Source organism: Solea senegalensis, linkage group LG8 (genome assembly GCF_019176455.1).
Source record: "Solea senegalensis isolate Sse05_10M linkage group LG8, IFAPA_SoseM_1, whole genome shotgun sequence".
Taxonomy (NCBI): domain Eukaryota; kingdom Metazoa; phylum Chordata; class Actinopteri; order Pleuronectiformes; family Soleidae; genus Solea; species Solea senegalensis.
Window position 1 is genome coordinate 27,081,604 of NC_058028.1, and position 17,343 is coordinate 27,098,946.

A 17,343-nucleotide genomic window follows, 5' to 3' on the forward strand; every position below is an offset into this window, starting at 1 on the left:
TGTGTTTTAAAAGCGGTGCCAAGCAGCCCAGATCTACTTGGGGGGTCCCAGTGGTGCCACCAAACACCATCACTTCTGTCTTTTTGTCATTAAAATTTAAAAAGTTCAGAGCCATCCAGGCCTTTATGTCATCAAGACACTAAAGTAAAATTTTAAAAGAGTATGCATCGTTCTTTTTAATAGGCATGTAGCTTTGACTGTCATCTGGATAGCAATGGAACGAGATGTCATACTTTCTAAGAATGGAGCCAAGTGGGAGCAGATATAGAGAGAAAAGAAGGGGGCCCAGAACTGGGCCCTGTGGGACCCCGCAGGTGAGAGGAGCCGAGGAGGATGTCGAGTCACCGAGGCTGACACAGAAAGTTCGATCAGTCAAGTATGACCTGAACCACTCCAAAGCTGTGCCCCTGATGCCGACCTGCTCCTCCAGACGTGAGATCAGGATCCCGTGGTCCACTGTATCAAATGCAGCAGTTAAGTCTGAAAGCACTACACAGTCACCGGAGTCAGTAGCTAAAACAATATCATTAAAAACTCTTAAAAGTGCTGATTCAGTGCTGTGCAGTGATTTAAAACCGGACTGGAAAACCTCAAGGATATTATTTTCCTCTAAAAAGGCCATTACTTGACCATGGACTAGCTTCTCAAGGATTTTTGAGATAAAAGGCAGTTTGGAGATGGGCCCAACATTTGCAGGAACCAGACCAGACCAGGTTTTTTGATAAGAGGTTGCACTACTGCATGTTTAAAATTTTTGGGGACCACACCTGTGGACAGACTGCTATTTAAAACAAACAAACAAACAAACAACAACCTCCTGTAAAAAAGACAATGTCACAGGTTCAAACTGGTTAAAAACAGCAGTGCAGGGAACAGAGACAGAGAGGTCATATGCAGGAGGTGAGATAAGCGCCCTAACAGAAGAGACTTTGTCAATAAAAAAGTGCATAAAGTTCTCACAAACAGTGGTGGAGGCCTCCATACAGGCAGTCTGTGGGGCATTGAGAACCAAGTTAATGGTGTCAAACAAAACACGGGGCTTTTGACTATTTGACAGGATAATATCAGAGAAATGGTTTATTTTAGCATCTTTCACGGTTGTCTGATAGTGACGCCAGCAGTCCCTTAATGTTTGGAGCGAAACATGGAGTTTGTCCTTCCACTTGCGCTCTGCTCTACGGCACTCGCGTCTGACAGCATGAGTCCTTTCGTTCAGCCAGGGCTCAGACTTAGTTTTAGGCTGCCTGGTTTTTAGTCGAGCCACAGAATCCGAAACGGTTTGGCAGGTAGAGTGAAACCATGAGCTCAGCTCCTCTGTATCGCACACAGACCCAGGAGAAACACACTCCTGATTAAAAGCAGCTGAAAACTGAACAGTAGTCGAAGGGTTAAAAATACGACAGCTCCGAGGAGCAGTACCGCCAGATTTAACTGTGCTACAGGCAAGAGCAACCTCAAATAACACAGGCAAGTGATCAGAAAACACTGCATCACAAATCTCCAAGTTAAAAACAGGCAAACCATATGACAAAACAAGATCAAGTGTGTATCCACGTTCCTGTGTGGGTCCAGACACAGACTGCACAAGATTAAAAGAGTCGATGAGGTGCAGGAATTCCCTAGCCATTGGCTTTTCAGGACGACACACATGAATGTTAAAATCTCCGACAATAAGGACACTGTCATATTTAGGCATTATTTCAACCAAGAAATCAGCGAAGTCATTTCAAAAGTCCTTATTGTATCTGGGAGGGCGATAGACCACAACACACAACACTGTGTGAGAGCGACCCAGCTCAAATAAACTCAGTTCAAAGCTGGTAAACGAGACTGATGGTGAAATCTGTTTACATTTAAAAAAACAATCGCTATTCCTCCTCCTCGGCCCGACATCCGCGGGGAGTTAAAATAGCCGCAATCGTACAAGCTGACGAAAGACGCAGACAGGCCTTCAGCCTTACCAGCCGACCGCTGCGCTTTCCCCGGCGGCGAGTGTGCTTACGCCGCGGAGGTGAAGCAGGGGTAAGATGGGATCCCCGATAGGAGCGGAAGCAAGGTTTTATGACCATGATGATTGAAATTTACTAAATCTTTCGTTTGTAGTCGAACATTTAGTAGAGTTTGGCGATCATACACCAGCAGAGAGTTGACATTCAGAGCTAAAAGTGACACAAACAGCACAAACACGGCATTGGGAGCGACAGACGGCAGGCCATACACACGGGCGCCATCTTTTTCTTATATTATATTTATTATATTACATTTACTAAGTCCCAGTTTTTATGCCGGTGGTATCATTTTATTTTGTTGTATTTCTCCGCCACATCTTAAAGGCCGGTCCAAGAAAATATTGTCTGACATTAAACCGGTCAATGGGGCTAAAAAGGTTCGGGACTGCTGTCCTAGAGCACACTCAAAAGGTGTCATACCTGTAGCAGCGCTGGAGAGGGAATTGTGAGCGTACGCAATCCAGGCTAGGTGAGAACTCCAAGAAGCAGGGAGCTGCCACACACCGCAGGGCCGCTTCCAGGTCTAGGTTCACCTGCTCTACCTGTCCCTTAGTCTGGGAATGGACTCCAGATGATAGGCTGACCGACGCCCCCAGAGCAGAGCAGAATGTCTTCCACACCTGAGAGGGAAAGTGTGGGCCTCGATCCGAGACAATGTCAGAGGGAATACCGTTGAGTCTGAAGACATGCTGCAATAGGAACTCAGCTGTCTCCCGGGCAGAGGGAAGCTTCTGCAGTGCAATAAAATGCATGGATTTATGGTGGTGTTATTTGGGAATGAGGAAGCCCTGTGACAAAGTCCAGCAATATGAGACCAGGGACGACTGGAAATTGGCAGGGGATGAGGGGGCCAGTAGGTGGCTGATGGGAGGATACCTGGGTCAGGCTGGTCTTTTTGGGCCTTCCTGATGTTGGTCTCAATCTCCCAGGTGACTGCCCCCACCACACAAGAGGGAGGAAAGATGGTGTTGGGTCTCAAGGGGGACTCCTGGACTGAGAGTTGTCTGGAAAGGTCATTAGGCTTAGTGTTCTTGGATCCAGGCCAGTAGGTTATAGCAAAGTTGAAATGGTCAAAAAAAAAAAGAAGCACATCTGGATTGGCTGACTGGATGTAAGCCAAGTTTTTATGGTCTGTCCACACCAGGAAAGGAAGTTCAGCCCCCTTGATCCAATGCCACCGCTCCTCAAGCACCAGCTTTGCCGCTAGCAACTCCCTGTTCCCCACGTAGATGTAAGTAAGTGATTCAAGTAAGCCAAACTATAAAGTGCTCGTCATAAGTGCGATGTAAAGTAAGTGCTTCTTTTTCTTTTGTGTTGTCCTCTTCTGTACCTCTGTAGTCGAGGTTTTTAGTCAGCGACGGGAGAAATGGAGGCTTTCTGCTGTCCGGATGTCGATGGGGGGCGTGTTCCACCATTTGGGTGCCAGGACAGCGAACAGTCACGAGTTCGGCGAAAGCCTCTGTGAGGGGGCAGCAAGCCGGTTTGCCGATGCAGAGCAGAGTGGGTTCACTAGGGTGTAGGTTTTGATCATGTCCTGGATGTAGGCTGTACCAGATCCGTTTGTAGCAAGGAACGCAATCACTAGAATCTTAAAGTGGATATGAGCAGCTACAGCAAGCCAATGAAGGGAGCGGAGGAGCGGTGTAGTGTGAGAGAACTTTGGTAAGTTGAAGACCAGTCGAGCTGCTGCATTCTGGATGAGCTGCAGAGGTCATATGGCACATGCAGGGAGACCAGCCAGGAGGAAGATGCAGTAGTCCAAGTGTGAGATGACAAGAGCCTGGACCATAACCTTTGCCGCCTTCTGGGTTAGAAGGGGTTGTATCCTTCTGATGTTGTGCAACATGTATCTGCAAGATTGAGCTGTTGCAGCAATGTTGGCAGTGAGGGAGAGATGGTCGTCAAGTGTCACACCCAGGTTCCTTGCGCTATGAACCTGGTTGCACTCTGTTGGTGTGAGTATCTATGAGGAAAAAGGTGTAAGGATGCAGCTTTTGGGACTCTGTAATGTTCTTCTCCATGGCCCCTCTCTCTGGGCGAGAGAGGATGTAGAGGAGCTGAGACGTGGGGGGAATGATGATGGCAGGTGGCGGGTAGTGGTGAGGAACACTGGGAGTGGAGCGGGTCCAATGATTTAAGGTCACCATGTTCTTTGCTCATGTTCATGTCCAAACCATCCAACAGTCTGGCAAATATCACTATTTTTGGGAGAAGGTTCACGCTGACCATGGCTTACCTCTCTAGTTGAAACATTAACATCATACAAAAGTCTTGGACAACAGTTTTTCTTCAATAACACAGTTTACAGTTAGAACACTGATGAGTTGGAACCAATCACACTGGAGCCACATCTGAAGTGCCCAACAAAGCGAGTCTCAGTGTAAAATACAGCGAGAATATCTTGTGACACAAGATGTCTCTGTAATATAAATGATGTAATCTTCCAATATCCTGTTATCATGTTTCTGATCAATGTTTTGCACATCTAGACCTTGAATATTTTGTTTTGTTAGTGTAGCCTCAAAACATTTTCCATCCTAAAGTGTCATTTTTATAATCCTGAATATCAAGATTTTTGAAAGAAGCAACCTGACCCAAAGAAAAATATTCTTAGCCAGCTGTCAAAATCATTTTATGGATACTAGAGCTTTGTCTAATGTTGACCTATCACCTTAATGCATTGTGCGAGTCCCATCTAATGGCTAAGCTAAATAATTATTCACATCTCACACCACCACAGTTTAATCAGTTTTGCACACTTGTCACTACAAAGTCATATCTGTAAAGAAATATCAAAACAATATTGACTAACAAAGGTGTTTTTTTGTTTTAAATGGTTAGTTATCCATAAGTCACTGGAGTAAATCTACAAGTCCATTTGCTACTGATTCAATAACCTTAGGTTAATTTGGGTTTCATTATTTCTTTTCTTTCCCCATCAGGTGCTGTTTTGTATTCTTTTCAGACTTCAGTAAAATAATGTAACTCTTTGGAGCAAACAGGCAGAACAATAAGCCAAAGCTGGAGGCCAAGATGGCAAATGACTCAACTGCATCTGCATAATTTCCAGGGGAGCTGATATAAGCAGGGATGAATGCTAGCCACACAGCACAGAAGATCAGCATGCTGAATGTGATGAACTTGGCCTCGTTGAAGTTTCCCGGCAACTTACGAGCCAGAAAAGCCAATACAAAGCACAGACAGGCCTGTAGACCAATATATCCAAGAACACACCAGAAAGCCAGACTAGAGCCCACACTACACTCCAGTATGATCTTTGAGTGTTCATATTGTGTATTTCTGGATGGAAATGGGGGAACATCAATGAGCCAGGCAGCACAGATAACCACCTGAACCAGAGTACAGCTGGAGATAATGGTCCTCTGCTGCTTAGGCCCCAGCCACTTCATGATGTTGTGCCCTGGCCTGGTGGCAGTGAATGCAGCCAGTACCACCAGGGTCTTCCCCAGGATGCAGGAAATACACAGTGAAAATGTGATGCTAAAGGCAGTGTGGCGCAGCATGCAGGACCAATATGTTGGCTTTCCAATGAAAAGTAGAGAACACAGGAAACATAGAGTCAGTGCAAATAGTATGAAGAAACTGAGCTCAGAGTTATTCACACGGACGATGGCTGTATGTCTGTGACAGAAGAAGACACCACAGACAGCCAGAGTGAAGCAGGCGCCCACCACAGACATCACTGTCAGGGCTATTCCCAATGAATCGAAGGTCAAGTACTCCACTTTCTTGGAGATGCAGGCTGTTCTGTCATTGTTTGACCAGAAGTCCTCAGGACAAATTGCACAATCTACTGAGTCTAAAAGGAAGAAAGTATGAATCATTTTCAGTATTGCATTACTTCTGTGCTACAATTGGATTTGCTTTAACTTTTTATTGTTCAGCTCAAACTCACTTGTCTGATTGCTAATTTTGCCGCTGTCACATGGTACACAGTCAAAGCAGCAGATAGGCTCCCCACGACGGACAGCCTTCCGGGAGCCTGGAAGACAACTGGCACTGCACACAGACACTGGCACCTAGAGTGGAAAGACCATGTTTTTTATGTAATTACTATGAAATTACTATTTACTCAGAACAAAAATATAAAAGCAACACTTTTGTTTTTGCCCTCCTGTTTTATTTATTGAAGTCAAATATATAGGATTTCCTTTATACAAACAAAAGGCTTTTTTCTCTCAAATTTAAAATTAAATTCAAATTTTGTGGTTAAATCTGTATTAATGAGCACTACAGCTTTTGAGAATAAAGCAGATGATTACTCTACAGGTAAGTCATAGGTTGATCACTGCACTAGTTAGTAATTTCAAATAAAAAATAAAATAAAGAGGTGTCAGACTGTCATCAAGCAACCTTCAGTTCTGATGGTCAAGGCATTGTGACTATTTTTTTTTTTTTTAGATACCTTATTAATGCCCTTAGGGAAATTATTCTCTGCATTTGGACCCATCCTACAATTAGGAGCAGTGGGCTGCCACACTGAGTAGCGCCCGGGGAGCATTGGGGGTTGGGTACCCCAGCCCTTTTTGGCTGGGCGGGGATTTGAACCAGCGACCCTCCGTTTACAAGACAAGTTCCCTTTCCACTTGGCCACGGGGTACCCATGGTGATGTGCACAGTGAAGACTTGGTTCCTTCTCAGAACCAGTGGTTTCATTCAATATGTTTGGCTGAAATACACTGAACAAAAATATAAACGCATCACTTTTGTTTTTGCTCCCATTTTTTATGAGCTAAACTCAAATATCCAAAACATCTTCTATTTACACAAAATCACCATTTCTCTCATATATTGTTCACAAATCTGTCTAAATCGGTGTTAGTGAGCATGAGATAATTCATCCCACCTCACAGGTGTGGCTGATTAGACAGCATGAATATTGCCTTAGGCTGGCCACAATAAAAGGCAACTCTGAAATGTGCAGTTTTGCTTTATTGGGGGGGTCAGAAAACCAGTCAATGTCTGGTGTGACCACCATTTGCCTCAGAGTTGATCAGGTTGTTGATTGTGGCCTGGAGAATGTTAGTCCACTCCTCTTCAATGGCTGGGTGAAGTTGCTGGATATTGGCAGGAACTGGAACACACTGTCGTATACACCGATGCAGAGCATCCCAAACATGTCCCGTGAGTATGCTGGCCATGCAAGAACTGTGATGTTTTCAGCTCCCAGGAATTGTGTACAGATCCTTGCAACATGGGGCCGTGCATCATCATGCTGCAATATGAGGTGATGGTCGTGGATGAATGGCACAACAATGGGCCTCAGGATCTTGTCATGGTATCTATGTGCATTCAAAATGCCATCAATAAAATGCACCTGGGTTTGTTGTCCATAACATACGCCAGTCCATACTAAAACCCCACCGCCACCATCGGCCACTCCATCCACAACGTTACCATCAGCAAACCGCTCAGCCACACGCTGTCTGCCATCTGCCCTGACACTGAAAACCACGATTCATCCATGAAGAGAACACCTCTCCAACGATTGTGAACACTTGCCCACTCAAGTCGTTTATGACGACAAACTGCAGCCAGGTTGAAACCCCGATGAGGATGACGAGCATGCAGATGAGCTTCCCTGAAACGGTTTCTGACAGTTTGTGCAGAAATTCTTTGGTTCTGCAAAGCGATTGTTGCGGCAGTTGTCCGGGTGGCTACTCTCAGACCATCTTGGAGGTGAACATGCTGGATGTGGAGGTCCTGGGCTCCTGTGGTTACACGTGGTCTGCGGTTGTGAGGCCGGTTGGATGTACTGCCAAATTGTCTGAAATGCCTTTGGAGACAGCTAATGGTAGATAAATTAACATTTAATTGATGGGCAACAGCTCTGGTGGATATTCCTGCAGTCAGCATGCTGACTACACACTCCCTCAAAACCTGTGGCATTGTGGTAAAACTGCACATTTCAGAGTGGCCTTTTATTGTGGCCAGCCTAAGGCACTCCTGTGCAATATTCATGCAGTCTAATCAGCCTCACCTGTGAGGTGAGATGGATTATCTCATGCTCACTAACACAGATTTAGACAGATTTGTGAACTATATTTGAGAGAAATTGTGATTTTGTGTAAATAGAAAATGTTTTACATCTTTGAGTTCAGCTCATGAAAAATGGGAGCAAAAACAAAAGTATTGTGTTTATATTTTTGTTTAGTGTAGCTATGAGAGCTTTATCAGATCCAGCCTGGTCTGTCCACCTGACTTACCTCCATCTCAACCTACAGCATCTGATGAAGGTAAAAACACAGTGTGAGCAGCTTGCCTCACTCTGATGTCCTGCCCACATTATCCTGTCCTCCTGGATCAACAGCTCCTCTCCAACAGCCTTGGTTCCATCAAACAAACCCACATTGACAAATTCAATGTTTCCTTCTGTGCCTCTCTGCCAGTTGATGATATCATAATAGGGTACAGAGTCACCCTTGGCATCAAAGTCCACCTCCTCCCCACCAATCTGAAAGTTCACTTCCTGGAGGTAGTGTTGTAGCTTGAAAATTAGGAAACACACAAAATCAAACACTGAATTGCCGTAGACAAGGTTTAAGGTCTCTAAAAATCCACGGCCTAAATTTGTACAGCAGTAGAAATGTAACATAACGTTAAAGTGAACAAATCACATGGAAATGAAAACATGTTGACCCACAATGCGTAAATCAATGTCAATATTGATCAGAAATAAATGTAATTAGCTTTTTGGCCATAATTGAGAAGTCCAGTGCTGTGTTTACAATGGAACAATGAACAATTTAAACATATTCATAAACACATTTCATTAAGACTTAAATACATTTAGATTGTTTTAGAACACAGAAAATATGTCATATGTAGAGTATGTTACATGACTTTGGTAAATGGGAGATAGTTATCATGGTCTGAATCCCACCTACAATACTTACAAGGCCCACAATTGGGCTTTGACCCACTGTGTGTAATGGTAAAAAATAGTGGATTATACAGTACCTGCCAAGGGTGTATGTTGTTGCTCTGAGCACATGAGTTGTTCCGGAAAGGCCCCCTCCCTGGCTGACAGAGAATGAGGTTGTGCAGGGAATGAGCAATGGCATATACAGCCTTATAGACATTATAGGCGACTCTAGGGCTGGATGTATTCATGTAGGCTGAGTGCTGTTCCAGCAGAGACTCCTGCCCTGAGCAGGGTGGCATCTGGGTGACAGAGGATGGAAAAGGACTGCAACCATACAGAGACTCCCACAGCTCGTGCACCAGCACATTGTCAGGATATCTTTGAGGGCTTACTGTCTGCAGGAAGTCACCCAGTGTGGAGATGTGACCTTTTCTGATGCCAAACCCTATGGTTCCTCTCAAGTAAGGGTAATACTCTCTCCCTGAAAAGACTGATGCTGTGACCAAGGCTTCACTCGCCACCCACTGGATTCCAGTGATGTTCTGAGTCATGTAGTCCCTTAAGAAAGGTGTCATCTCTCCCTCATCTGCAAATACCACCACCACTTTTGCATTAGAGCTACGCATCACCTTTACAGAGGGTCAGATCATGTAGGATTTTACAAGGAGACAAAAACAAAACTGAGTGACAATAAGAACAACTCAGATGTACACTGTCAGTCAGATCATGCTTTTGATCATATAATTTATCTTTTCTCATTTTGTTTTGAGTCACTTTTCACTTGTTTCACACCTCGTTTTTTTTGCCTTGGTGATTTTCTCTTCCACCCCCATTAGTTTTCACCTATGTCTAGTTAATTCACAGATTCTGAATCCATTTCAGCATTTTGTTTGTCATTTGCTCTTTGTATGATTGTCTTTGTTCTCTAGACCTCGTATCTAGTTTTGACTGTGATATGTCTGATTGACTGATTTTGTGTTACAACACAATAAAACTCTCCCCCTCCTCTACATAGCTCTAATATGGGCCTAATGAGATGAAAGTGAGACCAAGCTACAATTTTCACATGGATTATCGGAACTTATTTATAGCAAATATGGGATCAGTGCCTTTAACTGAAACAAAAACTCACAAATGCTATACAAACTAAAGTTCTACTATACTACTGTCCTATACTATCAAATCACCATTCTGCCGAGCCCATTTTTAATTTTAACAAGCTTATTAAAGGTAGAAGTCAACAGTGGCCACAGTGTTTTCATACCTTGATAATCTTTAGTGCCGTCTGGTGATTGTAGAGCAGAGGAATAATTTCTTGGTACGCTACACATACTTTGGTTCCCTGTAATTCTCTCAGTAAACCTTGAAAAGCAAAGCGACCATATTCACGGTCTCCTCGCAGCAGCCCCACCCAAGTCCAGTTAAAGTGCACCAGCAGCTGTGCAATGGCTTTCACCTGGGCTCAACAGAAAAAGACAATCAACTCACTCAGTTTCATATCAAATACTGTAGATAAAGAACTGACGTACGTTAAAAACAGTGTCTTGGCAAAATAAAACATATATTATTTATTTTTATATATTATATATAAAACAATTATTCCAGATTTAAAAAATGTAAGCATTGCTGTGAATTATGAAGCTTCTGAGCTGTTCCTCTCTCACAGTGTAAACTTGGTTACAGTAACTACTGTCGGTGCAGAGCTTTCCAGATCGTGGACAGCAGTCCACCCGGATTGTGGTCAGAAAGCATAAGGGGAGTTATATAAACTTTTTTATATACTCCCACTTTTGCTCTAATTTCTGCCATTAGTAAAACTGCACAACATTAAAAAGAGTGAAAATTAGTGGCAACATTAAACATTAAAGAATTTTATTGAATTGGATCAGTTGGTGGAATTGAGTATTGATTCTAACCAAACCCAATCTCGTCTTCAAAGACAAAGATGCACAGCCCGATGATAAATACTGAAATATTGATTATATGATATTTAATAATAACAACAACAATATTACTAATAATGATAATAATAATAATAATAACAATAGTAACAATATAAGTAACAGTAACATAATATGAAGAAAAACTTAGATTTAAATCTACTTAAACTTAGATTTCACCTGATCACATGTTTAGTTTAGATTTTAAAGTTGAAAGCTTTAAAATAAGCTGTAATATTAATTTTTTACTCCATGTCTGTGGACCTTTCACAAAAAATCTGTCTGCACTGCACTGAAATCATATCAAACTGTTTTGTTTTTTTAAATGACAGTTCACAATTTTACCTGGTAGTCATCACTAGGAATCACTCTGAAGAAGGTTGGGTATTTGTGTCTATCTGACAAACATGCACATGAAGAAAAGTAGCTGATCTGTGTAAAAGCAGAGTGCAGTGTTACTGAGAAAAGAAAAGAAGAACATTTTTGTGATGATTGACATAAATAAAAGTCACTGTTACCATGGGGATCCTGAATGGCTGCAGGATTCTTGACAGAACAATAGACTGAGCAGATCCAGATTCCCCAATCACAGCGAGGAGTGATGAGGCATTTGTGCACATAACAGAGTTTTCCTCACTCACTCCATTTAGCATCGATAAAACAGCTCTCTGTCCTGTCAATGAAAATCCGCATGAATCAAATATTTTGTAGCCCAGTGTGTGATTCGGCAACAGCACTGGATTCTGGTTTATCTCCTCCACTGCCAGTCTCATAATCTGAGCCCACCGGAAAGCCCTGGGATAAATTCCGTGGCTGATACAGATATGATACAGATTTAAAAACTCTAATGATTATAAACACATTCAGTACATTTTATATGAGTGCAAAATTAGACATAATTCACAGGGAAAAGTAAGTCAAATCCTCCCACTATTATCTATGAAACTCACCCATTGCAATTCATCGGTGGTGGTCTGTAGGTGCCGTTAAGGTCTGGCGTTTTCAGATTAAAATGAATGGGGAAAATCCCACCGATGACATAGTCCCCCTGGACCACAAAGCCTGGTTGGAAGCTGTTTAGAAGAGTGCACTTTGAGGCTGCTGGTGGAGCTGCAGTGGTGATGCTGGAAAGTGAGCTATCAGTTAAAGTGAGGACACTGACAGCAAAGTAAAGCAAAGAAAATAAAGCAAGTGAAGTCAGAATGTTTCTCTGGGCTGAGGAGAGAATGAGAGGGACAGAGCAAAAGATAAGGCACTTTATAAAGTAGTATTACACCTTCTCAGTCTTGCATCTTATTAATGAGTGGCTTTGGATTGGACAGTCATCCACAATCAGGAACTAAAGTGGGTTAATGCAAAGTGTGGGGAAAAAGCTAAGGCCCTAAAGAATGAAAAAACAAAGAGAAATACACAGACAAATACAGTCTCATATGATTATGTACCTGTCATTATTTTTTTTTTTTAACTTGTCCTGCCCAGTATCTAAGACATGTAATATGATTGACTGCATGCCTTGTGGATGTCGGACAGCTGTCCACCACGGCACCTTCAGGGAGGCTCGTCACGATTGGCCACAGTCATGCCACCCGGACACCCCCCAGGCTGCCAGCCCCAACACGGCCGAGGGGTTAGCAGGAATCGGGTGCCCGGGAGAGCACTCACCACCACCACCTGCCCCAGCCCACCAGTGAATGGTGGTGTGTGCATGTGTGTGTGATGTGTGATATGGGGTATGTTGGTATCTAGTGTGCAGTTAAAATGGAGGGGGAAGATGTTCTACGGATACTGTTGACGTGCCTCTCACCTACCAGGCTTTAATGTCTAACATGCGATAAAATTAGGGGGAGAGCGGCAGATCATCAGGGATACGGAGAGCGGCCCCCATCATGTGATGGTCCCACCCCCTGCTCCCCCATCAGCTCAGCCACACACACCCCCAGTGCCCTAGATGTGTGTGTGTAGATGTATCAATCCTGGCAGGAGGGGCGTAGAGGATGAGCAAGAGCACCCCCCATGTAGGGTGCCAGCTTCCTGACTGGCCCTAATCCCGGCCACAAAGAGAGGTAGCCTGTCCAGGCTAGAAACACGCCACGGCACGCCACAAGCACCACTGGGGTACTACATGAAGAGAAATGTTCAATGTAACTGCTTGATGTGACTTGTGACCAGTGACCCTTGTACTGTTTTGGGACACATGTAAGGTATATAATCAATGTTATCACTTCCTACAATGTGAGTCTTCACTTTATGGCAGGGTGATACCCACAGAGACAGTGAGTCTTCACTTTATGGCAGGGTGATAACATACCCACAGAAACAGATAAATGCCATGTGTTTCTTCCAAGACAGTGAGTCTTCACTTTGTAACTGGCCTGTGTGTTGCTTTGTGAATGCTCCTCTTGTACAAGATTAAACCCTTGTTTGGATTTTGAGCTGACTCCGATCTCCTTCCTCCAGATCTAAATTATTTTAACAAATTTCTTTACAGAGTGCTTCTTCAATGTCTAGTCACAGGCTGTCCAGTGGGTTGGGTTTAATCATTTTTTGGACATACTGAAGCTTATTTGCAAGAAAGTAGTTGTGGAAGTTTGGAAGTATCAGACCACCATAGGCTTTTGCTTTTTGGAGGGTTTTTAAAATGATGCGTGCTGGTTTGTTTTTCCAGAGGAATTTAATGGCGGCAGGGTCTAATGATTTAAACCAGATTGGTGAAGGTTGAGTTGGGATCATTGAGAAGAGGTAATTAAGATCGTCATTTTTATGGTGGTAACTCTTCCCATAAATGATATAGGCAATGAATTCCATCATAGGAGGTCATCCTCTATTGATTTAAGTAATGGAGTATAGTTTAATTGTGCTAGATCTGACAGCCTGGAGGAAAGATCTACGGCCAGATATCTAATGTTTCCTGATTCAGAGGACTGGATGGTGATGATTTCAAGTCACGGTTGATTGGGAGGATAATCAATTTTGTTTTCAATTTATTGAGTAATCTGATACGGATGAAAATGTATGAAGTGTAATAGTTTCAGAAAGAGCGCTTTGTGAGTTTTGGAGGAAAAGTAATACATTATCAGCATATAGAGGCTTATTTTGTGATGCAGTTTTGTTGTTTGAATACCTTTTGGTATTTTTGTTTGTATGAATTGCAGCTGCGAGTGGTTCAATAAAGATGGCAAATAGTGATGGAGAGAGTGGACAGCCTTGTCTGGTGCCTCTCTGGAGGGTTAAGCTTGGATAAGTTTGATCATTTGTCCTGACAGAGGCACTCGGTGAACTGTATACAATGTTGATCCAGGAGATGAAGTTTTCTCAGAATCCAAATTTTTGCATTGTAGCAAGTAGGGATGGGCGACATCACACTTTTAGAATTTGATACGATACTGATACTTTTTCTTGCATTTTCATTGATACCGATACCGTTAATTTCTATATGAACAAAAACATACACATTTTCACTTTTCTTATTTCTCAAAAAAAAGAAAAAAACAGTCTCATATTTTCTTATCTTGTTTTAATACTGTGAACCAGCAATTTTCAACTTCAGTAAATTCCCCTTTAAGGTGTGGAAATAATTTGGATTTCGGATAATTACTTAAACAAAATATTCAGTAAACATTACTAAAAACCAAGGCCTGTTTTAAGTAGGCTAATCAACAACTGGACAATACTGGATATAATTATCCCCTTCACCTGAAGTGTCTGTTAAAATTAGATTGTGATCGGAATATTTATAGACTTTATCACTCCACGGTCAAAGGTAACTGTCTGTACCTGGATACACTTGGCTTTTTTGCAGCCTCTCGTGCAGGGTCTTCTGCCGGACTGCAGCCTGTCTTTTTTCAAGCTCACTGTGGCTCTCAGGGTGTGTCGTCTTTAAATGTTTGAATAAATTACTTGTGTTGCTGCTGTGGGAAACTCTTTCAACACACAATTGGCACCTTGCCGTGAGTTTATCGACTGGTGAAAAATAAAACCACACCGCACTGCCTTTTTTTGTCTGCCTCCGGCTCCCGCATTCGTGCTGGGCTGGCTCTGGCTGTGTCGCTGTCGGCTGTGTCGCACGTTGACGCTCATTCGCTTGTCTCATGTCACGTGACATGGGCCAACTCAATACGTCGCCAGTACAGGGGTGTCCCGGCACATAGTAAATTAAGTAAGTAATCAAAACATACACCCCCAATTATTATGTTTTAGTTTATATCGATATTTTTTTAAGGAAATAAATGCCAAATGAGTAGTGTGTGAGTATCAATGTATCAATACCACAGGATCGATACGCCTATTCCTAATAGCAAGTAGGAATTTCCAGTTTACTCTATGGAATGCTTTTTCTGCATCTAGTGAAACCCCTGCTGCTCTAAGTTTATTGATTGCGCAGTAGTCTATTATATTTTCTATTGTTTAAGTGTTTCTGTCGATTGCCAGTTCTGTGTTGTTCCTGCCTTTATGTTATTTATGCTTCGAGCCAATTCCACACACATTCCAAGTGACAAGCCTGAGTGTATTCATCTTATTAACCATATCTATTTATCTAGTGTAACCTGTGTGTGTTCTCTGTGCGCAGATGTGCACATGCTGATGCCTATAGGGTGTGTGTGCACGTGTATGCGTGTGTGTGTGCGTGTATGTGACTGTACAGCCTGTATGTGACTGATTACAGAGATGTGCAGTGGCGGTGAAGTTAGTGACGGATTAGATGAGGGAGCGAGGGGATAATATGAGTACGGGTTTAATTTTGGTTTTATTGTATTCATTTATTGGGGATGATATATCTTCACGTAAAGCATGGAAATATGAGTGACAAGTATTGTTGCCCTTATTTTTTTTCTCTTATTGTATACGATGTGGAAATGTTTGAGCTAGATGTGCACCGCCATGTTTGGTTTGATTGCACAATCTCACACAGTCTCGTGATACTACCACATCTGTACTGTATTTATTTGTTTTTTGATGTAAAGAGGCAACAGACAGTTGTGTCTCTCATGATTTCTGTTTGGTCACAGATGAAAGTAAAGACTCAACTACTGTACTTTTCTGACATATTTTCAAGTACTTCATATTCGTAATTTTGTGCTAATATGATTCTGTCGAGCTCCACACAAACTGAAGTGTCACCACAATGGCAAATGGTACAAGGTTTCATTTACAGTACACACATGAAACTTGGCAGGGTGATCAGACCAAGAACTAGACAAAAATCAAGTGACCTACTGATTTGAACTCCTTCTAAAGACTTATACAGAACTTCATTTTGGTCTTTAACACAAAACTTGGATTTTCTATGTATAACAAGTGATATTGTGTCAAACACCTTGGTGTCATCCAATGCAATTTAAGTATGAAGCACATTTAACAAAACAAAAAAACAAAAAAAACAGCAGTTGACCATATTGCTGTACATAGTAATTATATGATATGCAAGCCTACTAGGACTAGGTGTTAAATATCCCTTGATAATAAACACTGTGCTACACAATACAGATGTCCTCTTAGGTGATCTGTCTCCAGTGCGACACACCATCATTCCAAAACACAACATAAAAGATAAAACATGCGAGTAGACAATGACAGCTCACCCAGAAAACACTCCTCCCTGTTTATGGCCACTCTCCCCCCCCCTGCTCAAAAGTGCTTCAGTTACACCTATACTAATGAAATCTGGCCTGGACCCAAACTTCACTATCGACCTATCTCAAACCCCCCCCCATCTCAAAAATGATTGAACGCAGAGTAGCCAGCCAACTCCAAGATTATATATCACAAAATAACCTCTTTGTTAGTTATGGAGGTCTACTTACATATATTAACTTGTTTTCATGTTTAAAAACCTACTAGTCCTACTACATTCAGTGTATGGATATACTGTATATCTTTGCCTTACCTGCTAATTGACACGTCTGACTCGTCGTGTCTCACAAATACCAACAGCAGAACACGTAATAGACGCAAGTACGAAGTCCTGCAGCACAATACAATTAATAATAGACCACAACCAAAACAGAACTATACAAAATATATACAAAATTGCTTTAACTTGATGTATGTTCATAACTTCTATGTGACTGTGTTATTAAGATGGCATCACCCACCAAAATCCTGAAAATGCAGAGACACCACGACAGGCTATGCCAACAATTGGAGTTACTTGCAGTAAGTACAACACAAAAACTTCTCAATAGAAAATGTGTTTTCCTTGCAGTAGCTTATGTCAACACTTACTTGCTGAGTATCAATAAACTATCAACACACTATTGACCAAAAGTACTACCGCCATTACGCCCCCAGTAACAGAGGTAGCGTAACATGCAGCCCCACACACGTAATACACACATATCTACCTGCAATTAACACACAATTGCTACAGACCCACACAGGTGAAAAACTCAGCTACAACCTTCTAAAAAAAACCTTGTTCTGTTCACCACACACACATTGAACACCAGTAAGTCAAACCAGCAGAAGCGGCACACACTGTAACAGTGTCAGCGTTAAAACATGCACCGAC

The 17,343-nt window shown here is 42.4% G+C and overlaps 1 protein-coding gene across 1 annotated transcript; it reads right to left on the minus strand.

Annotated features, from left to right (window-relative positions):
- Positions 1–4,735: 4,735 nt before the first annotated feature.
- Positions 4,736–12,416, minus strand: LOC122773615 (extracellular calcium-sensing receptor-like). The gene is made up of 10 exons (XM_044032408.1): positions 12,401–12,416; positions 11,787–11,954; positions 11,354–11,637; positions 11,181–11,267; positions 10,160–10,351; positions 9,255–9,524; positions 8,991–9,194; positions 8,293–8,517; positions 5,926–6,049; positions 4,736–5,829 (listed from the first exon to the last, which is right to left on the minus strand). The coding sequence occupies exons 1-10, from the start codon at positions 12,414–12,416 to the stop codon at positions 4,928–4,930; spliced, it is 2,472 nt and encodes an 823-aa protein (XP_043888343.1). The 3' UTR covers positions 4,736–4,927.
- Between the last annotated feature and the right edge of the window lie 4,927 nt (positions 12,417–17,343).

Coding starts and splice junctions, on each gene's coding strand:
- LOC122773615 (XM_044032408.1), bottom strand. Junction 11,268..11,353: donor AGCCATTCAGGATCCCCATG/GTAACAGTGACT, acceptor GCTTTTACACAG/ATCAGCTACTTTTCTTCATG. Junction 8,518..8,990: donor ACAACATACACCCTTGGCAG/GTACTGTATAAT, acceptor CTAATTTTCAAG/CTACAACACTACCTCCAGGA.